The 25,598-nt window shown below is 37.7% G+C and overlaps 1 protein-coding gene across 22 annotated transcripts in view; it reads left to right on the forward strand.

Annotated features, from left to right (window-relative positions):
- ANKS1B (ankyrin repeat and sterile alpha motif domain containing 1B) overlaps positions 1-25,598 on the forward strand; it is a 1,210,519-nt gene that overhangs the window by 1,153,323 nt on the left and 31,598 nt on the right. For 8 of the 22 annotated variants that reach the window (XM_037845547.1, XM_037845538.1, XM_037845540.1 and 5 more), the window contains 3 exons: positions 4,252-4,326; positions 10,746-10,892; positions 12,772-12,843. In XM_037845547.1, the coding sequence (XP_037701475.1) occupies positions 4,252-4,326; positions 10,746-10,892; positions 12,772-12,843 (294 nt within the window). The remainder of the gene's footprint in view (positions 1-4,251; positions 4,327-10,745; positions 10,893-12,771; positions 12,844-25,598) is intronic. The other 14 variants (XM_037845548.1, XM_037845555.1, XM_037845549.1 and 11 more) reach the window with 6 other exon arrangements.

A 25,598-nucleotide genomic window follows, 5' to 3' on the forward strand; every position in this document is an offset into this window, starting at 1 on the left:
TAATACTCTTTTTATTTTGTGATTTGATTTGAATGCACTTGTATCATATTTTAAGAAAATATTTCCAGAGTCAGGGGAAAGGTTTGGGCTAGAGATGAAATTAGCTTCAAATGTGTGTTGACTTCTACCTCATCAGAGGAATAGACATTAAATTATTGATAATATCTCAGTTATAAGGCTACTATGTCTTTCTTTAACCCCCATTTACTTAGATTTCATAGTAATTCATGTTCAGATAAACCGAATTAGCCTTTGCAGTGTATGTGGCAAAGGGAGTGAGAGAAATTTAATAAGTAAATGAAATTGCATAAGAGGTGTTTAACAGCCTTTTACAGAAGTGTTTCCAAGCCTTCTCTATAAGCAGCCCTTGAACAAAATTATGCTGATTACAAATGTTCCTTACCTCTTCAACCAAGTCGGCAGCCCCATTTCAGACTCTATCGGGAAAAATAAGAAGTCTTCTAACAAGAAGCCTGCAGGGGTAATTTCCAGTACATTTTACCAGAACTGTGTAGGTGGCGGTGCAGATTACTAAAGGGACAAGTGACAATATTAAAACGGACCAACCACAAATGTTAATAAATAACAATAGGAACTAATGTTTGTATAGTGCTTTGTTGTTTACCAAGAACTTTTGAACACATTGTATAATTCCATTCCTGTATTAAATATGTTTGAGGGTCTTCTGTGTTCTAGGCCCTGGGAATGACACTTAACATGAGCCACACAACCAACTGGTAAAGTAAGAAGGGCAAAGACTATTCTTCTTTACAGATGAAGAATTTCTAAAGCTTAGTTAAAACTTAGTTTTAAATCACTACTGAGATTTCAGGCCCCAGAAGAAATTTTTCCCTGTTAATCTATTTTCCTTTCTCCTAAACATTTTCAAAATCAATACTTCGATACGTTTTGAACTCTGAAATATTATCTTCATAAGCATAATGAATTTCTGCACTGAAAATTCTTTTGCATTTAAAAAATTCATGACAGTACTCAGTCTAATAACCATGTGTCTAGGAGAAGAGCCATCTTACATTATGAATACACTAGTTACAGCTGGTCCACCTTAAGTTGCTACTAGATGAGTCTGATAAATTATTTACTGCTAACAAAATTACTGTGATATCTGGAATGTATCAGCTTATTTTTTAACAATATTCATAACAAAAACACAATTAACTGCCTTTATTTGAAACTCTTTTTAAAAATCTGACTTTTACCATTTGCACTGACCCACACAATTATTGGGAATTATAGAGGCTTACTTTTTCTAAATTTAAAACATAGCTTATAAATGGAAAATAGTTATTGTAGCTTCTAAAAATGTGTATAAGCCACATATGAACTCTCTTCTGTGTATATGATTACAGGGGTTTTTCTTCTTCATTGAGAAAAATTTTATATTAATTTTTTAAAATAAAATAAATATTGCATGGGGTCCTCTCTTCCCTCTTCTACTCCGGAAACTTTGGAGACTGTTGCAAGATATTTTTGTGTAACAGGATACTGAGTGGAGATTTTCCTGCAGACACTAAATTCCATACGTTCTAAAGAGAGAGAGCTACTGATGGGAGAGCTAGGCCCACTGTTCAAGTTTTACTGAGAGGGGGCAGAGCCCACCCTGCCACGATCGACCTCCTGGCCACAGAGGCAGGAGATCAGTACCAGTGAAGAGTGGATAATTGTGTGTCTTGAGTCCCTGTGGAAAGAGCCAAGGAGAGGAGAGGAGAAGCATCCCCACACCCTCCAGGCCAAGGAGGGGGGTCTAAGAAGGAAGCATACACAGATCGGGGGTGCCTGCTGGAGGGAAACTGGCATCTCTTTCCACACTTGGACTTTTGGTAGGCAGATGCTCATAGCACCTAGACAAGCTGAAGCAAAGAGAATTGGCAACGTCCTAGCAGAGAGACAGAGCAGTCCTAGAGCAGCCTGTTCTCCCAGTGTTCCGTGTGGCAAGGAGGCATGCGTGTCTCCTGGATCACATGGACATGCAGAAAGAGCTGGGCTTAAACCCTCTCCCCTGCATCCCACCCAAGGAGGTAGGTGGGAGTGGGAGGAAGTCAAGCTGGAGCCAGGTTTCACACAACAGGAGCTGTGCAATGGTTGCCATGCCCACCTCCAGCAGAGCCCTCCAGAGAAGTCACACAGCACACAATAGACCAGTATGAGGGCACCTGCTCCACAGAGGGCATTAGTGGCCAAGGCACTGTTACACTGAGAAGCAGTGACAGCCATCAGAGAGAATGCAACAGCAGCCAGATAAGAAAGGGCCCCTTGGCCTGCTCTCTGTCCTTCTCCCCAGCTGAACACATGAGCTTGGGATGGTGGGCACCACGAGATAGACTTTGCCACCCCACCCCGCCTGTACTCCATGGAGGGCAGGGGAAGAAAAGTAAAAGAGCAGACAAATCCTGTCTTCCCCACCTTGGGGTGTTTAAGCCCCAAGACTGGCTGGTGATGAGGGAGGGGAAAGTGTGAATCAGAGATGAAATGTGAGCTTTATACAAAATGGATTCTTTACTACTCAAAGTGGCTGGGAAATTATGCAGTCAGCCCAAAATGTTAAATGCCCTGGTGGGCATAGTCCACTGGAAAACAATAAAACAGGTAGATATTTGAACCCCTGTGGAGTTGAGACTGTTCCATGAACTGGTTATAATCACATATACTTGTTTCGGGATCAGTAAAACAAGTTCCATCTAAGTGGAGTTTTCCTCTGCCTTCTGGGGAAATCAATACCAGGCTCATATTATGTAAAATAATGTGGTTAAGAATTATGGGTGAGGGTGCTGAAAAGGTCAGGGGTATCCAACATGTATGTTTTGTGCTGGTTAAGTTGGGAATCCTACTGAAGCATGGAGGTAGTATGTTTAAATCACTTGACAACTATTGGAGAAAAGGACAGAGGATTTAGTGGGCCCAAGACTCCACTTGTTAGAGAATTAATTTTTGAAAGCAGGAAGAGGAAGATCCACGTGTGTGAAAATAGTATGGTGTTTAGAGAGGGAACTGGAAATAAAAGAGCTGATTTAAGTGGGAGGTAGTTGGAGGTGCTTTGTGGTCAGATCATGGGGGTCTTACCTCCTTATCAGTTACCTGGCTGTCTGACCCAATGAGCCAGCCAGAAGGGATAGAAAGCAAAGGTGTGTGGGTGTGTACAGTGGTGGCATTGTTAGTGGAGAGACAGATGTTAAATTTCCGTTGAGCATTTCTCGGGGGGGGGGGGGGGATGGAGAATAGGAGGGGTCATGTAGCCAAGATAAGCCTTCTTTTCAATTCATTGGTTGATGATACTATTCTTTGCTGAGTTTCTAACTATTTTGTGGTTATGTTCTTGTCTCCTTGCAGTGATCTCTGTACAGTCTGCTCGTTAATCCTGGGGAGGTTCACGGTGCTTGCTGAATAAGTTTAGGCACTCCACCATTTCTGATTCGGTTTCAAGTTGTCTTTTAGAAGGTGTAAAGGTCAGGCCAGAAGCCCAGTTGCTTTATTTGGTGGTTTCTGCTCTAACTTCCGGGATGGGGTTTTGGTTAGTTTGGTATCTGGTTCTGAGCATTTGTTATTGCCTTAGAATTATGGAGCTGATACATTAGGCTCACAGAGGCTGTTCTGGAAAGTTTCTGCATGAGTAACAGAACTGAACTTCCATGACCCAGTGCCTTCCTGCTCCAGCCTCCTTCCCACCTCGACCACCAAGCACTAACAGCTGGGTGGCACACTGTCACTTCTCCCTTGTTAACCACAGAGCTTTGCCCTTGGGAACTCTAGTGGGATAAATGTCTTCTAGGTTTATCAAACGGAGCAATGACTAGATCTGAAGTCATTTTATTGCCGTATTTGCTCTCAGCCATTGAAGATAAGAAAATAAAAATGTTTGGTCTGTGTCAAAGGTTTTTCCTATCCTTCTTACACTTAAAGAAATTATCTTCTGAAGAGGGAGGGTATTTTCATTCTTTTTAGCAAATTTAAAAGTTTGTTCTTTTTCCAAAAATGTGAATTTATTAGTAATTTTCTTTAATATAAAACTAATGCATAAAAAGTCTTTATTTTTTCACCAGCCTAAAATGTGTTTAAGCAAAAAAAATGAGTTGGAAATCAGTTATTAAACCTCGGGCAGCCTAATACATTTTTTTTAGTTTTTCTTAAGAAATGTGATTCTTTGCTTTTTATTATTTTCCTCCTTTCCTTCCTTGATGGTAGTTGCCATGTTTTAAATATTGACCAGATGAGATAGTTTTCTGTTTATATCAGCAGTCGTCTGTCTGTGAAATATGGACGAATCAGAACGCGGGATTTCCTTTCTCAGCGATCCATCAGGTTCATAATGTAAGGCTACAAATGGTTATTTTTTTCTTCCTGACCTTATGCCATGCAGTGTGTTGCAAAGTGTTGTCAACAGCTATAGGTACTGTGTCCTGGCAATGCAGAAAATTTGTAATGTCTAGTGATGCCTGAGATTCTGTGTCTATTACACTTCATTTGCTGTGCCTTGTGACTAGTTGATGTGCAAAAATTGTCCTGAAATGAGAAAGATACTTGGTTTTTAAAGTCTACAGTTAAATTCTGTCCTATGTGAGTTTTGGCTTTCATTCCAGGTGTCTGTGTTAACTTGCTTTTACAGGAAGAAGGAAAAGGGTAAATTGATATATATATACACGTATATATCAGTGTTTATTCTTCCTCATTTTGTACTTCGTACTCCATGGGCTATTCAACCCTTCGTGTCTAATAATTCTTAAAGGTTCATGTGCTTTCCTTGTGAGAAATGTTTAATTGAGTATGATCTGCATGATATTCTGTATAAGCTTTATGCAAATGTGGGAGGAGTGTAGCAGGAGAGGCACTGTTACAGCTATAAAGTGGTTCTCAGCCTTTCTCCGTTTGACAGTACTGAGTTGATCTCTGGAATGTGTGTGAAATTGTGACCCATTTTTACTCAGATCTGCTTAATATTCCACCGTTCACATTTCACCTTTGTATACTTCAGGAAAAACCTCTTGCTATTTGGAAAGTAAACATTTTCGTTTATTTCTTTTTACATTTTGTGTTTTGATACACAATCCTATTTTCATATCCTGTTAAAATTTCCCCATTGGATAGTCTGCCATGTGAGAGGTTGACATGTTTGGTTGAGAATCACTGAGCAGAGCCCTCGGGGTGGCATGCGTGGGTCGCTCTTGGGGTGCCCCATGGGGCACACCTCTTCTCCTGTGCATGGGAAATTGGCTCATGGGGACCACGATGTGTGTCCGTCTTATCTGCTCTGTGGGCTAACGCCTCGTACCAGTGCTCCGGGGTCCCAGCAGTTACTCCTGAACCCATAATTGTGAACTTAGCTTTTTTTGTATTCAGAAGTGTCCATCTCTGCTCTTCCTCCTCAAAAGGAACAAATTCATGATAACCAACTGCATTTGACCAAACTAGCGTTTTTTATTTTCGATGATTTTTCTCAAGTAAGTACTGCACCATCGTGCTTACCCATGTGTGTGAATGCTTATAGGTGGCCTTTCCCTTACATTCACATCCATATATATGTATAAATATGTCTAAGCAAAGAGATATAGGTAGCATTCTTCAAAGATTTGGAGATTATGGAACCACTTATATTTCATGTATGTTTATTAGCCCATCTCTAAAATCTGTTAGAATTACTGAAAGTAAAACCTTAAAATAACAATTGTCATTTAAAATCATTTTGGTTTTTCATTAAGTGTTCTGAAGAAATAGAGAATAATGTTTGTTAATATTCAGATCTAAATTTATAAGCAGGTAGGTGGGAACAACTCCTAATAGAAAAGATTTCAAAGCTTCTATTTAAACAAAAATCAATTAAATCCTAATTTTAAAAATTTTATAAAGAACAATACAAAGCATGAAAAATACCATTCCTTTCTGTTCATGTTAGAAAGATAAGTCATAAGCATAGCTTTTGATTATTTACTTAGAGCCTTAGGAAAATTTTTACTCAACAAAAAAATAAGAATATAGAGAATGTTTCCTTCTTTGTATTATCAGAGCATAGAGAATACATAATATCTTCAATTTCCTTCTTTTTAGAAGAGAGTGAATTGTCTTAGGCATATGGTACATAGACGAACACCTGCAGCTACATACTGTCTTTCAAAATAATGCAGAGTTTAAAAGCTGCATTTTGGAATCTGCCATCCAATAAAAATTTATCTATAGATAAATTAGTGGTTTTAATTAGTGGATTTATATTTTTCAGATGATGGTATAAGAGACTTTTATTTAATTGCATATTAGATGTGACCCAATTATAGTCCTTCAAACAGCCATACTGCAAATTTATAGTAAGCAATTGGTAATACCTATTAAACAGGATCAATTCTCCATTTAAAATACCAATCTCAAATTATTGTTTTCCTTTTTATTAGAAGGCTAATTTTTATTTGAACTTAAATAGTTTGAAGGGATAGTTAATGATGTACATTTCCCTCTGTTTAATTGATGTCTTTTAGTGAATTTGTAAGACAATTTGAAAAAGCCTTAAGGATATCATATAAAAAATAATGAATACCAAAATAAATGGTAATCTTAAACTGTGCCCAGATTCTTGGCATATTAAGGTCATTGAAACACATGAACATAAAGGAAACCTTTTTATTTTCTAAGTATTTTAAGCTCTAAAGAAATAGCCTGAAGACATTTAGTAAGTGTGCCTGGAATCATTTTAATTTCTCTTCTATAATTAATCTAAGGGAGCTCTCTAAAGAGCACATCAGTCAGTTAAAATCTTTATGTAGTAGTTTAAAAACAACCAGAATTTTACCAAAAACCATTCCTACTCCATCCTATTATTCTAATCCTAATTATTTTGTATCATTGCTACCAGTGTTTGACCTACTTTTTATTAAAGATAACATTTAATTACAAACTATTATTTTGAAGCAAATGACATTTTAGGTCTGTTTGATTTTTATTTAATGTTTAGTAACTTTTTTTTTAATTTTCCAACTGGAATCCTTTTTTTCCTCTTACAGTAAACCTTTTTAAACTGATAAATGATTAAATTTAATTAAAAATTTTGCCTGAGGAAATGCAGTTATTGTATAGATATGAATGTACTATACATAATAAGACCTAGTACTGGATTTCACAGTTTGAAATTATTATATGTATGAGACAAAACCATTTATCTACATTTACTTTTGGGTCTCTTCTGCTACTCTGTGAAGTACCTTTCCCCATAGTTCATTCCTGCTATAATTCAACCTCCAGGAGGGTTGAGACCTAAGTCATCCTTGTTCTCTTAACTCTTTTCTTTTTACTGGCAGTCGACCATATAAAACTGAATCCTTCCCATGGGCCAAGGTCATACCTGGCCTTTATAATAGCAGAATAGAAACCCCATTTGTTGACCATTCATTACCCTGTTACATTAACTCCAAAGAGAAAAACCAACACCTAAAAGCCCAGTCTTCTATATTATTAGAAGTGAGGTCAAAAAAAATGTTTAAGGTGATGAATTTCCAGGAAGAAAAGAAATTTATTTTCTTAATAATTCCATCTTAGGAACATTTTCACTCTGAAAACGAATTTCTGGAAATAGAACTAAGTATGACAAAACTCAGTTTCTATTTCCAGTCCCTGTAGCGAATTTAAAAATATTTGGACTGGAGCAATGTGTCAAGGCCACAAAGAAAATAAAATAAGGATTGTATTTCTCTTCCCTATAATTATCTTTCCCCATAGCACCTAGGGGAGGTCCTATTAGATCACTCTGGATTCAAAGCAGTTGGTTTGTGATTTCTAGAGAAAGTGGAGTCATAGACAAGCAGATGATGGCACTGCCTAAACAGTTAAATGGATATGCCACTAATTTCTTCAACTGGTTACCAAATAGGAGATCAGGATGACTTCCAGACTGAGGTGGTATGTGCTGGGGCTTGTTATTCCCAAAATGGCTGCTACAACTTACGTGAATGATGTAAACATTTGGATCAGCATTTGGCTGTATGGAACCCACTTGAAGATTAATTACAAAAGTGCCTGAGTTAATTCAACAATTAGAGAATGAGTTTGCATATGATTGGCATGCCTAATGTACTAACCCGTGAAATAGCCCCATAACCTGAGCTTCACCACCCCCATCTTCACCCCCCAGCCCTATTTCCAGTCGTCCTTCTTGATCCTGGTACCCCCAGCTTGTGCCATGTCTGTGCAAGCTTTTTTTTTTTTTTTTTTAAGATTGCCTGAGCTCCGCCAAGGTATACCTCAGCTAACTATAACAGGGCTAATATGAAGATCCACTGCTTGGTTTGAATTGTCACATCAGCAGGAATCAAAGAATCTTTCGATGTCAACCAGATCCTCCTTTTGTATCATTCCACAGAGTTGCGTGCAAACTTCTGTTGTTCTGTTAACAGTGTTACCTGTGACTTAAATGTACAATACCTGTTTGCTATGTTGCTGTTGCTTTACCGAGGGAGGGGGAGTGGGGGAAGAAGGTTAATGAGAGAGACTAGAGGATGCTTTGCTAGATTTGGGGAGAACTTTTTATTTAAGAATCCATAGCTGCATGTTTCCAGCATTTTAAATACCTGCATGTTTCCAGAGTTTTAAACTCTTATCATTTAAAGGTTATTACACTCAGCTTCAAAATAATATTGAAATCCACACATCCTAGATTTTGAATTTTATAGTGGTTTTAACAGCACATTATAGCCATTTGAAATAGACTGGAGAGATCATTAGGATCCAGAAATTTGAGAGAGAAAGAAAAGAAAGATTCAAAATAGGAAGCCAGAGAAAAACTTAATTCCATAATTAATTGCAGTCAGTAATTGCCTTTACAAAATAAAAATTCATATAAATATCAAGAGAAAACTCAAGAGTCAGAATGAGCCAGGTAAGAGTCAGAAAACAGAAAAATACTAAAATAAGCATGACAAAGTCTTTATGTCCATAGTGAGGGGATAGGAGAACTGAGCAATATGCAAGTAAATAAATCATCACCTAAAGAGCTACCACAGATAGTTGCTCAAAACAGGGCATGAGAGAGAGCCAGAGGAGATGTTCTGTTCACACACTCCAGGGAGAAGCCAAGGAAATAGCAGGAGTCTTTGTTCTTCTAGTAATGGGGAGTGACCCATCTCAGGGAGAGAAGCTTCAGTTCAACTTCCATGGAAAAGCCTGTCCATTCCTGAGGAACCCCAGAATTTTCTTCTGGTTCTTCAAAGCCAGTTAGAAATTTCCAGAAGGGAATGCCTTTGCCTAGCACTTTTCCATCATTGGCAGACACATCATATTCCATCTAATATCAGCCCAACCTGCACAGAGGAAAATGGAATGCTAGTCCTCCCCAAAGCACATACCCCATTTTTTTAATGCAGTTTTGTTGAGATATCATCACATACAAGATACACACACCCAAGCTATTCCTGGAGAAGTGTGGTTCTTAACATTTTGGAGGTTCTAGAATCTTTCAAAGAATTTAATGAAAGCTATTGACTTTCTTTCTAAAATACACACGTACATCCAAAATTTTGCCTCCTTGTCCCAGACTCCTTGAAAATCCCATTACGGAATCTTACAGAATGTCAACCTATTTGCTTATACTTCTACCTATAGAACTTGATCTCTAACCAAGGTTTTATTTGGTGTTGAAACATATGAGACCTTCTTATACTCTTCCAACTCCTAAGAAATAAAATAATTTCTCTTTAATTCTACAAAACCAGCTGAATCCAGGTTAGAAGGGAGTGACTTTGGAAGTCTTCCCGTTTTCTAGTTTTAGTTATGTCCCTTTGAGAACAAAGAACTGAGTGTTTTAAAATCAGAATCTTTACCCGGGAAAAGAGTAATAAATCTCCCATATGTAATATGTAAATTAGATTATAGCCCAGAAAAGATTGCCAACATGGGTCTCTGACTGTATAGAAACTGGCACTGAACAGTTACAGTCATAAAGCAGGTGGAGGCTAATCTCATGTTAAATGATAAATGAGATGATAGGCTGTATGTCTATCTTAGTGGGTATATATATTAGATAATATACCATCATAGGTGAATGTGCCTACATTTGTGATCCAGGATCCTCAAGTACATGCATATGCACATTTGACCAAACTTGGTATTTGAATATTTAGTCTTCACTGGGGTTTTTGGTTTTCTGAGGAAGGTAGCTATATTCATCCAAAAGAACCACGTTTGTATTATTTCAGTCAATTGAATTCAGACAAGAAAACTAGTTGTCATCCATTAGTAAGTTTTTCTTTTAAAATTTTGTTTAGTGGCATACATAGTTTAGTACATGTTTACTTTCCTCAAGAAATAGAAAATCATTCAAAGGACATGGTATATTTGTCTTTTGGGGGTGGAATTTAAGTGTATGGAACCATATATTCTGAATGTAAAAGCAATTCACAGTAAAAATTTCACACAAATTTAAGAACAGAAAATCTTTCTAAGACAATATATTCTTTTCTATTGTAACAGACTATCATGAATTAGTAAACCTTTTATGAATATCTTCATGTTTTATTTTAAAATTACTTCGCTTGGTGGGTCATTCTAAAAATAGAATAATTCGACCTCACACCACCAAAGATTAACTCAGCTTTGGGAAATAGGATGTTAATACATATAAAAAGTAATAAGCAGTTAGAGTATTTATATACATATAATACACCCAAAAGCATTTGCACATTTATAGCACACGTGTATAAAATGAACTCAGGTCAGCTATAAGAAATGAACTTTGCCTCTGCTCATATTACCTCTAGAATAAATATGATTTTCAGACAGGAGACTGGGGAGAACCTTCCATTACCCTGCGACCTCCAAATGAAGCCACAGCCTCCACACCAGTACAGTACTGGCAGCACCACCCAGAGAAGCTCATCTTCCAATCCTGTGATTACAAAGCTTTTGTAAGTTACCATGACTCAGTACTCGGGTACCAGTGGGGATAAGTTTTTTCTTAAAGTAGCCTTCTATCCAAAGAGAGAGTGTAAATAATTAGAGATTCATAACCCTTTTAATCTTGTATGCATAAGATCTGTTTCGCTTTCTTCTTAGATAGCTGTATTTAAAAAAAAAAAAAAAAAAGAGGTAGAGCACAATCTTAAAATGGAAGCAAGTATAAATAATAGCACATATATACATCTCCACTCACTCACCAATGATCTCAACACATTGGGCCTGCCACTTTATAAAAATACTGGGTTCTTTTCATTGTCCTCACTAGGATATATTACTGATTTTTTGTTAAAAGGAGAGGGAACCAGTTATGCTTAGCTGAGAATTGTAAGTAATAATAACAGGTAAATGTTCAGAAGATACTGTAGGCTTTGTGACAGGTGGTGGTTGTCATGACTACAGCAGAAAAGGTGGCTGAACCTCTGCAGCACATTGAAATTGCCTCTCTTAGAAAGAAATATTTCAAAGTTGGGCGAACTTTTCCTGATAACTTATAAGGATTTTGCCAAGATCATTTTCCTTAATTGGGTTACGATGTGGGTGTTTGGGCTATCTCATGGCAATTTAGGCTTTTTTTTTTTTTTTTTTTTTTTTTTTTTTTTCCATTTTGTACTCTTTGCATCTCTTTTATTGCTTACTTACCTTGCAGAACTGGATTTATTCCAGTACTAACCTCCCCAAAACTTTAGGGTAGAAAGCCTTGCTTCTTCCAAAGCTACAACCTCAAATCTCTGAGCCTTTTCTCTAGAGCCTTGACCAAACCCTCTGCTTTTGTGCCTTTGCACATCCTCTTCAAACCAAGGGCTTCTCAGTGGTACAGGACTGATTCCCAAATTTCTGCCAAGTTCCAGGGTGTCTCTAGTCATCTCAGGAAGCCTTTTGAATCACTTTTAAAATAATTATTTTAATTCACTTTTTAAAAAGATAAGTAGAGCACAATAGTTTTTTCATTGAAAGGAGGGGGGAAATGACAAAATGAAGGAAGAACCCTATTCTAGCTTCAAAAGGTTGAGGAAGGGCCAGTTGAAAGAAAGGCAGTTTAGACATTTTGTTTAATACTATTTGCCCTGAATCAGAATTTGGACCATGAGTGGCAATTTGTACCAGAGCAGTGTTAGATTTAATCACCTAGCAACAAAGTGGTTACTAATTCCTGGGAGGAGACTTTTTCACATTTCTTCTACTTCCGTTCCATCCTCCAAGTATCACTTTGCCATAGGGACCAGCTCTCTCTGCTGTGAAACAACTAGGAACCAGTCTTCCATGCCTGCATTTCCCCCTCCCCATTCTCAGGTGGATCAACCATAGGCCACACAGCTGTGAATGAAAAAGGTCCAAAAATGCATCTCTGCCTAAGTACAGCCTAATGGTAATTACCTATGCAGCCAAATAAGCCCAAATGGGGTACATGTTGCTTAGCTTCTCAGCTGTCTCATACAACCCTGTAATTACATAGATAGTAGTGTGATTTATTTTTGCAGACATTGCAGACTAAAAAAAAAAAAAAGGAAAAACATTTTTAGATGTCCCTATTTTGCAGTTAAATATGATTTGAAACATGGCATCTTTAGAAAATGCTGCAGTTTTATTATAAAGAGCAATTTACAACCCCCAGAACTAGAACTTTTTGTTAATTCTGCTTAATTCTCTCTGTGAATCCATTATTTGTTAGGATTAGTTGCTGTCAGTTTTTAAAAGTTATGTAACAACTTATAGCCAAGAAACCAAGGCTGGTAGTACTTCTACAATTTGTTTTTAAATAAGAACTGATGTTTATGCTTTCTTTTTTATAAACCTTTTTTGTTGTTTTTTTTTTTTTTTGGATTTCAGTATTTGGGTTCTATGCTGATAAAAGAGCTCAGGGGAACAGAGTCAACGCAGGATGCTTGTGCAAAAATGCGGGTAAGTTGCCAAGCTAGTTTTTCCTAGTAGCTGAAATACTAAATACTGGGTATGGATACAAATTACCACTTTTCAAATTACTATTTTCTTCATCTCATGGTCTGCTGAATCACTTTGGTGTTACATAAAAAGGTGTTTTGGCTTTGTTCATGTTTATACTTAAGCTTATCTCACTCTTGTTCCAGAGTTGATATCTATTACTTTGAAATATTTATGCCACACTACATTTGCTCTTAATTATTTTTTTCAGCTTTAAAATTAATTATAAATGCATTGATCATTCTCAAGATTGGGAGAGAAATGATCTTTATTTATTACAAGAAAGTGTTTTATACTTGGCAATCTGAGACTATTTACTGTAAAGTCTCCCAGTCAACTAAAAATTATCAATTGCAGAAGCATTGGTAGTATATTATATAAAGCTTATGTTATTTATGAGGCTTAATTCTTTTTTTTTTAATATAAGGAAAACCTTAACTCATAGTTAAACCATTTAAGGACAGTAAATGTTGGCTAAAATGGCAATTCCAAATGTCTGTGATGGTGGTTATTGGATTCTTAGGAGTCTATGTTGCCCAAACAGATCGAGTCTCACCCATACTCTAGAGCCACTTGAACTTTCTCATGTGTCCCTTATTTTTGCATCCTCCGTGGCAGAAGTATAGACAATATGTGATATCTTACCAACCGTACAAGTTAGGAATATCAGGCTTATTCAGTACAGCAGTTAATCAAAGCCACGTTTAAGCTCATTAGCAGTTGAACCCTAACTTTGTGTGTGTGTGTGTGTGTGTGTGACCAGTATACCTTGTCATTTGTTTTATAAGAGCAGCTTTTGGTGGGAAATATTTAAAAACATAATTTAACTAAAACATTTATGAAGGTAAATAAACATTTCCATTGTTTGTGGAAATCTACATACATATGAATCTTCAAGAGATTAAGACCTCAGTGTGTGATCGCTAATGTCATATTTTAGCCAGTTCAGTAGCAAAAAGACTGAAATACTGACCCTTCTCTTTGATGTAGGGTTACATTTAAATTGTCAGTACCAATGATTTTTTTACCCCAAGTACTGTGCTTAGATGAAAATAGCTCTGTATGTGTCAGGAACTCCAGTTCAAGTTCTGTTGTTACTAACTTGCATCGGGAGTCACTTTTTAGTCATAGTGGTAATTTAACTGCTAACATTTAGTGAGTACTTATGATATGCCAGACTATGCTAAGTGCCTATCATATTTATGTCATTTAATCTCTACCACAGCCCTATGTTATTAGTACAGTTTATTAGTCCCATTTTACAGATGAAGAAACTGAGGCTTGCAGAGGTTAACTTTGTGGAAGTCACACAGCAAATTTAAGTTGGAAATCTGGGACTCAAACTCAGGTCTTTTAACCACTACATTCCCCTGCTTCTTCTGGGCCTCCGAATTCTTACTTGAAAATGAGGACATTCAACTGGATACCCTTCAGGGTTCTTCTAAGTACCTTATTCTTGTATTCTAAGTATATATAACTGATCTAAATTATGTCACCAGTGAACAGTGAGAAAATGGGGAAGTGTTTCAATCATTAAGCCTCATAATAATTTTAGAGATATTCATGAACATATCTAAGAAATGAATTCAGCCTCTTTGATTTAATACAATTAACTAAATTTTCGGAGTCAAGCTACTTCAATGTGGTAATCAGTATAAATATTGCATAGTGTACACAGCATCATTTAAATATACCAGATCAGTGATTTGAATTTCATTCAATTTCTTGAAATTGAATGAATCCGAAATCCCAGTCTAGTAGCAATAGCAAAGCCATTTTGATAGTCTGAGTGGAGAATAATTTAGTTAAATAGTTTTCTGTTGCTTAAAATGAAACTTAGAAAAAAGCAGTCTATTTAGAAGCCATTCTTTTGTTCTTTGGGTCATTTTTCAGGTTTATTGCCCTTGGTGTTTGTTTGGGGTAGTTTATATGAAAATAGAAACTTCATTCTTCTTAGAATATCATGAACTCTTATTTCGCACCTTGGTTAAATAAATATACCTCAATCTTTGACAAAGTAGCTAAAGCTGCACTCACTGAGCTCACTGGAGCCTTTCAAAATCGGAAGTGCAGGTTTGATCTGTTATCTAGGATTATTATATTGTAAATTAGAACTCTGATCAACTACAAATGGTGTGGCTTTCAACTTGCAGTTAATTTTCAGTTTGAACCCATACTGCTTTTCTGTTTTCAGCATGGTGCCGTTTCAGTCCGAAGTCCCAGAATAATCAACTTGCCCCTGGGAAATGCTTCAGGACACAAATGATCTTAAAAGTTGATATATAATGATATTATTAGGCCAAAGTGTTGTAGATGAAAATTGGTTTACTCTTTTATTGAAACAAAAAAGTTTCAGTTCAACATTATGCATTTTAGATGAATTCAAAATTTCTTTCCCAGTTAAAAGGAAGTTAGTGTGGTCCCTTATTCAAAGAAATGTTCGTTTAATGTACTTTATTAACAAAGATGACTAAGATTTGGCTCCTGCCCTCACTGAGTTCAGTCCAGTGGAGGAGACTAATATGTGAACATTTAATCCTCCCAACTTAGATGTATCACAATAAAAATGTCTTTGAGTTGCCATGAGCACCTAGCAGAGGAAAGGCCCTCAGCCTGAGGGAGCCCCAAAAATGACCCAAAGAGTGATGTATAGTCATGGTCTCCTAAAATCAGTTTATTATTACTGAAAACATTTAACACTTGAGAGCTACATGCCAGGTCTTGCACAAGTGACTTACATGCATTGTTTCATTTAATTCTCCTTACAGCCCCATGAAGTGAGTACTGCTATTGTCCCCACTTGACATATGGGGAAACTAAGGCAAAATTCCCCAAGTTCACATAACCAACAAGCGGTGGCACAAGGATTTGAACCAGACCGCCTTACTCTACCACCCACACTTGGAATCCCCAGATTGTCCCCTCTGATGTGCAAGTGGAACATATATTGTCCTGAGTTTTAAAATAGCTGAAAAGATTTATGTTCATAAATCATTTTAGGAACCTCAAAAAGTCTGTAAGATTAGCGCTAGCTAAATTAAACAATTTAGATAAAGACGTAGCCAATGATTTGGGGTATATTCCAGTGTTTAAACATAAATAAAAACTTCAGTGGAGTTTGTCGCATCCTTAGCTACTTTAAGATGCTTTTTCCATGTTTTCTTTAACATGTTCACTTTTTTACCCAGCAGAAACCAAGTATAATTTACCCTTCTCAGAAACATTTGAATGTTGTATTCAGGATTGGTTAATTTCTAAATTTATCCAACCCATTCACTCATCTCTTAGGTCCCCTCCAGTTCTGAAATAAGGATACTTTTACACTACATTCCCCGTATTTTTTTATACACATATTTCAACTAAAAAATATGCCATAATAAATTAACTTGTTAGATAATAGTAATTTACATCATTTTACAGTATGAAATCATATCTTTCCTTATTTGTTGAAGTTAATCAGTTCTTTTCCCCTTCAAACTGTCTTAAGATTTTTTTTTTTTCCTGGATTCAAATCCTAAATAAAGCCCCTTTTTAAATTATCTTCTGAAATGCTTAGTGAAGAAGAATCTTTGGACACTTGCATTAAACCCGTTAATTTTTTATTAAGTAAAATTGCAATTTGTGCCTTATCTTTTGGACCCCCCCCCCAAAAAAAAACCTAAGAGATTAGATGTACTTTGATATTAAGGTGCACTTTGGGGTAGAATGATGTTTTTGTGAGCTATTTTGCTCCTTTTTAGTAAAATTTGTGTGGTTATTTATCTTTGCCATGACAGCATTACAGATATTTCTGTTTAAAATTAAAATCTAAAAATATTTTAGTAAATAAACAACTCAACAAGGTGTGAGGAATTGTAAAAGATGTTTTTTTTTTAATTTGAACATATTCATTTAGTGCTACCTTTTATGTTCCTGATTAGGTTTTCTTGCCAAATCCATCCTTAAAGACACAGCCTTATTTCTGAAGGGATTCTTGGGGGGAGGCATTACCTCGGGGACCCTGAATGTGATGCCACTCCCAATGTGTTCCCCAGAGCACATGGGACTTCCCCTCTGCTGGGGCTCACATCACATCCCCTTAATGGCAAGGGCCATGAATATCTGCATTCCCAGCACCTGGCATATAATTTCTACCTCGTAATGATTCACATAAAGTGCCTAGTTCGATAACATCTCATATATTGGCCCCTTTCTCCAATATTGGCCCCTTTCTCCAAATGTTTAAAAACTGAATAAATTCATGTGTTTGCACCATTTCATTTGTTTGTCCCCAACTCTCATGCCTGCATCCCAGTCATTATCCTAGTTGTTTATGTGCACAACATGCAAGAGAGTATTCAAAACTTTGGAATACCGTACTTTTGTTTCCAACTTTTAAAGCCCGTTGCCAAAAGGGAGAGAGAAAAATATTAAGAGAAACTGTAGATAAGGTGGTGCATATAATTTTGCAGTTTTATATCTTTGGGAGGCAATTTGTTCCCAAACCAATTGGAATTTGCCTCTTTTAAGTATGTGCACAGCACTGGATTTTGCAAAGCAGTAAATATGCTGCTTTGGCCTTTCAATATTCCTCTTGGTATGAATAACTGCCACCTTGAAGATTCTAAGACTTAACAGTGTTTGGTGAAATGAGGGATTCTTTCTGGCCGGCTCAGGTTCTATTGTTTGATTTTGCATCTCTGGGCTTAAACGTACCCTACTCCCCAGCCTGAATTTTGCCCCAGTGCATAATTATCACTGATATACAGTACTCTATTACTTCCCTAATTAAATATACTATTAAGAAACATCTGCTACTGTAAGAAGTAGACAATTATATCCAATTTAATGCTCTCTGAAATCTTACTTTCTCTAATCCCATAGTGGGCGATTAATAGTATTCACAGGTATTTGTACTCAAGGACATTTTTGTTTTAAAAAATGGAAAAAAAAATCTGTTTTCAACTAGGATAAGGTGGAAGATATGTTTTTCTGACATAAGGAAATATTTTTATATTATTTTTAAGTCGGGAATAAGCAAATCTTCCAGGTTTTGGAACTCTTATATCACAAATGGCATAAGTAGTTTCACCATAGTTCATATTTCTCATTTAGTCTTGTATGATTTTTAAACTTTTAATCCAGAGGTAATTCTGAAATATGCAGTTTCACGTATATAGATTTCCAAATACGAGTTTGTGCCGTGGCTGACTAGGTTACGACAACTTTTTCTCTTTTCCATGCTCAAAAGGAAACAAATTGATGGTGGGGAGTAGTTTAGAGAGCTTGAAAAAGAAATTGGATTTTAGAATCAGATGGAAATGATGAATTCAAGAAGACTCTTTCCAAAAAAGAAGACGACGACTCTTTCCTTAGAGGAGACTCAAACTGTAATCATGTTTAGTTTTCCTGTCCACAAAGAAAGAATTGTCCTTTTCAGAAATGATTTCAGAAATCACTTCTTAGGACCCAGGCTGGGAAACAACTTACAAACAACTGCTGTTATTTTCAGTCTCTGTTGCCAGAGTTCCATGGAAGAATCAAATATTTTGCCTTTCACTCTCTCCCAAATACTGCCCAAGCCCTGGGAATGCTGGTATAAACCTGAAAGTGTGTGTGTGTAAATGGCAGTACATACAAAGAAGGAGCCACATTGCTAGCTCCTTATTGCTGATCTTTGCTCATCTGTGCCTTTCCCTTGGTGAATGTTTTCCTGGGAGTCCACCCAACAGAAGACCAAAAAGTGCCAACTGTCTATTCCCATGTGGTCTACATACTCCAGTTTCCTTTATTGCTTGCTTTTGTTTTTATTGCTCTTGTTACCAGCTTTCCTTGCATATAACACCCTCACTCCTCAACATCCCTGAAAGATTTCATGGGCTGCTTCTGTCTTTAATTCCCACCTGTCTTCAGCTCCATTTCTAAACATGTCGATTGACTCAATCAGTCTCAGACCGAGCCAGGTTTCTGGCTGTGCTGAAGGTTTGTTGCTGCACTTACCATTTCACTCCTTTCATAACATGTGTCACAGAGCCAGGAAATTGTTCACTTAGGCTCACAGATTTTGAATTTGCTTTTGTTTTCTTTGGCCTGTGCTTTGGAAAGGGACTTTTATGTGAAAGCCTCTATCCTTAGTATGACAATAATAGCTAAAATCTATTGATGTTCACTATATGCCAGGCACACAAGTTTCTTATTTAATCCTCACAATAACTTACAAAGTAGGGGCTATATTAACATACCCATTTTACAGATGAAGAAACTAAGTCAGAGAGCAACACAGCTAGGAAGAGGTAGAGCTAGGACAGAAATCCAAACAGATGTCCCTGTCCTCTTATTCACCACTCTACACTGAGTGCTAGAGGAGGGAGGCTCATCAGTGAGTTCCTTCAAATTCAAGATGAAAAAAAAAAAAAATCCCTGAAGTTGTACCTACCATAATAAATTGAAACTTCAATATGTTGGTTTTTTTAACTTAAAAAAATTCTAATCTTTATACTGTTTCTTATTACAAAAGTAATATATTTTGTACAATACGTTGTTATCAATTTTTAAATAGAGATTCAGAAAGGATAAATAAAAACAACTATAATTTTACCACCCAGAAGTGACCACTGTTAAAACTTTGTTCATGTGGAATTCTCCAGACCATTTAATTTTTACCTTCATAGGTATGGCTTTTCTACCAAAAAAAAAAAAAAATTGAAAGGTTCTGTACCTGCTGTTTTATAACCTATTTTAAAATACAATATATTTTGACATATTTTATGCCAGTAAATATCCATCCCCAATATTATGTGTGGCAGCTGAGTAGTATTCCAAACTGTGGCTGAACCAAATTTATTTAACTGAGATCTCTAATTGATCATTAGATCATTTCTGGCTTTTTCAAATTATAGTGTTTTCCTAAATCTTCTGCAACTGGTCTGATTATTTCCTTAGAAGAAAGCACTAAATGTAGAATGACTGGGTCAAAGGGCATACACATTTTAAAACTTTGGATAAGTAGTGCCAAATTGCCTTCCCGAAAACCAGTTTACATCCCCAGAAGCAGTGCACAAGAATGAGCTGATATTTGCTTGTCACGTCTTTAAGCTGCATGTACTTAATGTCTTGGCTATGCTCCTAGTTGAGAGAGAATTGGTCAACTTTTATGAGAAGACACACATTTTCAGTATGACTCGTGGGCTTATCAGCTCTATTTTGATGTAACTCTAGAATCTGCTTTAATGTGGCTGAACTCATTATGTGAGGAAGGTTTATCCTTTCATGGTCCCTGAGAAACCATGGAAGAATTAACTACATTTTGTTAATTGCTCTGAAGACCAAAAGCTGTAGCTAGATGCTGACTAAGGATTTTGGGAAATCACTTGTCAGTGGAAAGCAGTGTGTTTTGATAAATTAGGTTCTCTCTGAATTAATGCAGGATGCAGTACACCGAGTTTACCTGCACAGCAGCAGAGCACTCTTCTGACATTGACTTTCAATCAACCCAATCAACTGCATTTTTAGAGCAGACATTCTCAAAGTTTGGACCTGCAGCCTCAGAAACTCATTAAAAATGTGCATCCGTAGTCCCCACCCCACCCTTACAGTCTATTCTTTAACAAGCCTACCAGGGGATTCTGATGCACTTTCAAGTTTGAGAAGCACCGCTTGGGTCCACTGGACATATGGTCAAGGCTACGTGGAATTGTAATCATTCTGCCACCGTACCTGGAAATGAATGGGGCCTGGAGGACTGGGCATAGATGACTCTGCTCTATTCTGGGCCAGACTTTGGCGAGAGTTCTGAATTACAGAGGCAATACAACAGTCGTGTCTTCTTTCAGCGGCCGCTTGCCCACTGTCTGTTTTTGTCACATGGTCTTAGGCTCTGTATTCTCCCAGCCTTTGCTTCAGCTCTTATGACCAGAAAAGCCCTTGAGAGGTCATTTTGCCTCATTTCCCAGCCAAATGAGACTTACACCTAAGTCATTAGTGACAGATGAGAGCCCAAACAATTATGAAAGACCTCTAAAGGCTTCCTAGCTGCCCCTAGTAATTGTTCTCTCTCAAGAAGTCTCCTTTTTAGCTCAATGTTTGTAATTTGAGCTCGTTTCCAGTTGCAAGAGAAGACTTAACCATTTTCTCCTTGAGGCTGGGAAAAAAAAAAAAAAACACACACACACACAGGCTCTTTGAATTTTTCCACCCCATAGGAATCTCTTGGTAACTTTCATCATATCTGTTGTTCTCTTCCAAGTTTTTCCAAGGCCTCCCTGCCTGGCTTTGGGCACCAGTGCTCTCTGAAAAGTTTGCCGAGTTCTCATCATGTTGGGAGGATGGCACTATGGTTTGTCTTTATAAAGCCAGATCCACACTTGTTATGATACATGCCTTCATTTGTTCGTTCACCTAACAGTCATGAATTTCAGTAGCTGTTCGATTGAACCCTGTGAAATTACTGATTATTTAGGCATTGTTGACCCATAAAAATGGCAATTTCATAAGGTTCAACCTAAGACTCTATGGCAGTCATTATGGGGAGACAAAGTCAAGACAGGTATGGGCAGCCCTCAAGGAACTGTATAGTGAGGGAAACAGACCACCCCAAGACTCAGGTCAGCGCACGTAGGAGCCACAGAGGTTCACGAGGAGGGGGTGGGGAAGCAAGAGCAAAGCCATCCTGTCCCTCTGGGAGGCCAGGGAAGGCTCTCCCCACAAAGTGACACTTAAACTGAGTTTCGAAGAATTGGCGTTTATTTCAAATTGCCAATTCGTGGTCTGCTTTTTCCCTCTTATAATCCCCACAACATAGCTAGTTTCACTGTATACAAAATCATCACCATAATGCTGGTTTTGTGTTTTTTAATCATTTGAAAGTCACTTAGGGCTACCAAACATAATTGTTTGATCCTATTTTAATTTACTTGCTGAAACTGAATATAATAATTAAGCTTTGAAACTAAAGAAAATATTATGCAGCAAAATTAATAGTTGTGACTCAGCACTGAATATCTAACTAGAAAGCATTCTCAGGGTAGCCACATATAGGCTAAAAATATACTGTAAGTTGGATGGCACTAGACCCTCCGGAAATCTATTCCCCAGATTGTACTTAAAATATACCGTAAATTATCAGGGTATTGAGAGAATGAAGGGTCGGGGCATCCTCCCCGGGGACAACCATTCTCTTTTTTTTCTCCCTGTGCTGATTATGGGGCACAAATGGTTCTTATTAGAAAATAAACGTCATTCCAGACTCAAACCTAAAATTACAGCTCACAACTAAAGTGCACCCCACCTCTTTGCTTGCATTCACACTTGTGAAAGTCATGCTCTAAGATCAGAGAGCTCATGCAATCTGAAAAGGATATTCAGACACTGCTGATTCCACATTAGAAAAAGAGAGACTTCTTATTTTTAGGGCATGCTTTAATACTGAAATAATCAAAGGTGAAATCAAAGATGATTTCTGACCTAATATAGAGATTCCAAGCAGAACCCAATTTATAATTTAAAAGATGGTGATTTCTTTTCCTTGGTGAATCCAAAAATCCCTTCCTTTATAAAATGCTCTAAAACTGTTCAATAATTTTACTTATTAAGAATAATGTTTCAGGTGGCCCCCTCTAAATATGAAACGATGTTCCTTGTTTTGTTTAATGCTTGTAGACAATATAAAAGCAAGTAATAAATGTGAGGCTTCCTTTGGAATTAAAGATTCAAACATTGCATTTTGTTGTAGATTTCAGAAACATAGCTTTTCTATATAACTCAGTACTGTTTCTTTTGGAACAATAAAAGGGTAATAATCTTATTTTAGGAAATTGTGAACAAAATGCAATTGAATATCACTATCATGCTTTTTGTAGGAAAGCAAGTAGCTTTGTAGTTCAGCTTTCTTTGGATCTTACCCACAAGTGTTCAGCTGCTTACGTGCACGGAGGTCCTCATGATAAATTAGTCTCTCCTGTAACGCTGACACTTGAAGGAGGGAATCTGAGGTCTTTGGGAAACCTCAGAAATTCCTCAAAAGAGCATGGCATAGAAAAGAGCAACTAGGAACAAAAGAGTACCATAACATAAGAAAGATTTGCCCTGAGCATTTTACTGGGGAAATAGACCAGAAGAAGAGAATTCTGTTTATACACATAAATAAGGCTTGGATTTTTAACATAAACATATGGGGGTATTAATTATAGAAAACTCCAGCAGAGCATCCAGAGAGGTCATAGAAACCAATGTTGCCTGAGGGACTGTACTGCAGTGATGCTCAGAACTGGTGCCTTCGTCCCTGGGAAGAAGGAAATGGTGATTGCAATGCTGGGGAGAAATTCAGGGGTGCGGGGCAGACTTAGCCAGCCTGTGATTGAGCTGAAGCCCTGTGCTCACACTTAGATATCTATAATGAATTAATGAAATGAAGTGGGATGCTCATTGGATTTCCCGTCTCCCTAATTATTCTCCTTGAAGACTCTGTGTATTTGCCTTCTTTCTTTGCATTTACATCATTCATTAAAATAATGCATGAAAAGACTCTTTGAAAGCTCTATCCAAATACGCCATCAGAAAATCCGCCCCCCCCCCCCAGAAGAGGCTAGGTTCTTAACTTTTGTAGAGAGTGTAAATGCCCTAAAGGAGAAGCATTACCCCAAAGACCTCCCAAAGTCCCTTTGAACTGCATGGTTGGCCAGGATCCATCATCTTGTCTAGGGACTCCGTGGGGATGGAAGTAGAATTTGGTCTCCAGCTGGAGTTCAGCAAGCACCCCCATCACTGCCATTCATAGAGGCCTGTACACAGCTTGCATTGTTGACACCCAGGACTGCCTCCAGTGCAGGAGAAATGGCCAACTTTTACCTTTTCTTTCCTTTGATCAGTTTGGCTCAACATGTTATTTGCAATCTTTTTATCATGACACATCATCTCTGATCCCTTCACTTCTGCTTAAAAGTGTGCATCCTGATTTGTCCATTCTTCCACATCACCACTGACATTCATTGCACAACCCATTGTGTACTTTTCTGCTGCGTCTACTGCCACCATTCTCCTAAGGCTGCTCTTACTAAGATCACTAATGAAATCCTTCTACTTGCTAAAGCCAGGGATTTCACCCAGAAAACTCAGTGAATACAGGAGCACCCATATGTTCCAGCCACTGTGCTAGGCAGAGTGTTTTAGTTCTCATGGCATCTGATACTGTTCTGTGGGTTTCTTCCAACTCCCTTTGTTTTCCTTCATTGGCTCTGCTTTCTCTGCTCCACCCTTGGAATGGTCCTTAGCCCTCTTCTGTTCTTGTTTACTCCTTGAGCCAACTCATCTGCTCTCATATCCTCAGCTACCCCCTCTATGTGAATGGATTCCCAGATCTGATTCTTCCATCTAATTTCCTATCAGACATCTCCACCTGTATTTCAAACTCTGCACATTCAAAACTATTTCCATTAGGTTTTCGCAAACACATTTTCTTCCAGTATTCTTTATCTCAGTTAATGGCTTCATCATCTGTGACATCCTCCTGCTCGTTCATCTTCCCAGTGATAAGTCAACAGATTCTCTGAATTCTTCCCCATTGGCATTTCGCCTGTGGCTCCTCCTTCCATTCTCCAGTGCTCTACTTTAACTCTGGTGCTTTGGGTCTCTCATTTGGATTTGCACAACAGCTTCCTGCTTCCTTGCCCCTAACCTCTAGCTGCTCCAGTCCATCCTCCATCAAACACCAGAACTATCTTTCTGCCACATGGATCTGATTGTATCACTCCCTCCTTAAAAGCCTCCATTGGATCCTCACTGGCAGAGTAAGTCACAATCTACCAAGCCTACCATGGCAGCCTCATCTCCCACCGGTTTCCTAAACCCACCATAGTGTCCCTCATTTCCAGGTCTTTGTGTTTATACATACAGACATGCATATCTGTATGAAGTCTGCTGCTACAGCAGCCTGTTTTGTACATTTTTGCTACCTGGAAAATTCCTAATCATCCTTTAAAGGCCTACTCAGCACCCCTACAGGCAGTGTTTGTTAAATGGGTGAATCAATGAAGACTTTCTCTGGTCTCTCCTGCAAAGTGAGGCTCTCACTGCTGGCTACTCTGGTGGCACCCTGAGCATATCTCTATTGTTACATCTGTCAACATTGTATTGTAACCATTCTTTATATCAGACAAGGCGGGGAATGGTGTTGTGTGGCTCATGTGCTGCCTCTTTCCCTCCATCTACCATGGCAGAGGTTGTTCCCAGCCCTCTTCCCCACTGAGCCCAGACACAGGCTGAGTCTTTCTCAACACAGCACTTTGGGCAACCACTTTCAACAGATTGGAGTTTTCACACAATTTGAGGTCTGACATCCCCTGATGTAGATTTAGTTTTTCCAGTGACAAGCATAGTAGCTGGCCTAAAATAACTGTTCAGTTGCTGTATGAATGACAAATGAGTATTTCTTTCTAAATAAAATGTTGGTATTTTAATCTTATGTTAGCTATGTATTGTTTCAGGTTACAGAGATAGAGCTGTCCATGAGAATGTATTTGTGGAAAGACAAGAGCGAGGTGATTTATTACAATCCATTGTTAATCTTTGCAAAGAATTTTTCACATACACCCGCAATTCACCAAACTGCTGCCTGCCACAGCCCTTTCTCTTCACAGAGTTCAGCCCACTGCTTTGCCTTAAAATGAGCACATTGCATGTTGTTTCTTATAGCCTTGTCTTTAATTTATCTTGCACATTTTTGAGGAGTGGTTGGAAAAAAG

The sequence above is a fragment of the Choloepus didactylus genome, chromosome 8, assembly GCF_015220235.1.
Source record: "Choloepus didactylus isolate mChoDid1 chromosome 8, mChoDid1.pri, whole genome shotgun sequence".
NCBI classification, from domain to species: domain Eukaryota; kingdom Metazoa; phylum Chordata; class Mammalia; order Pilosa; family Megalonychidae; genus Choloepus; species Choloepus didactylus.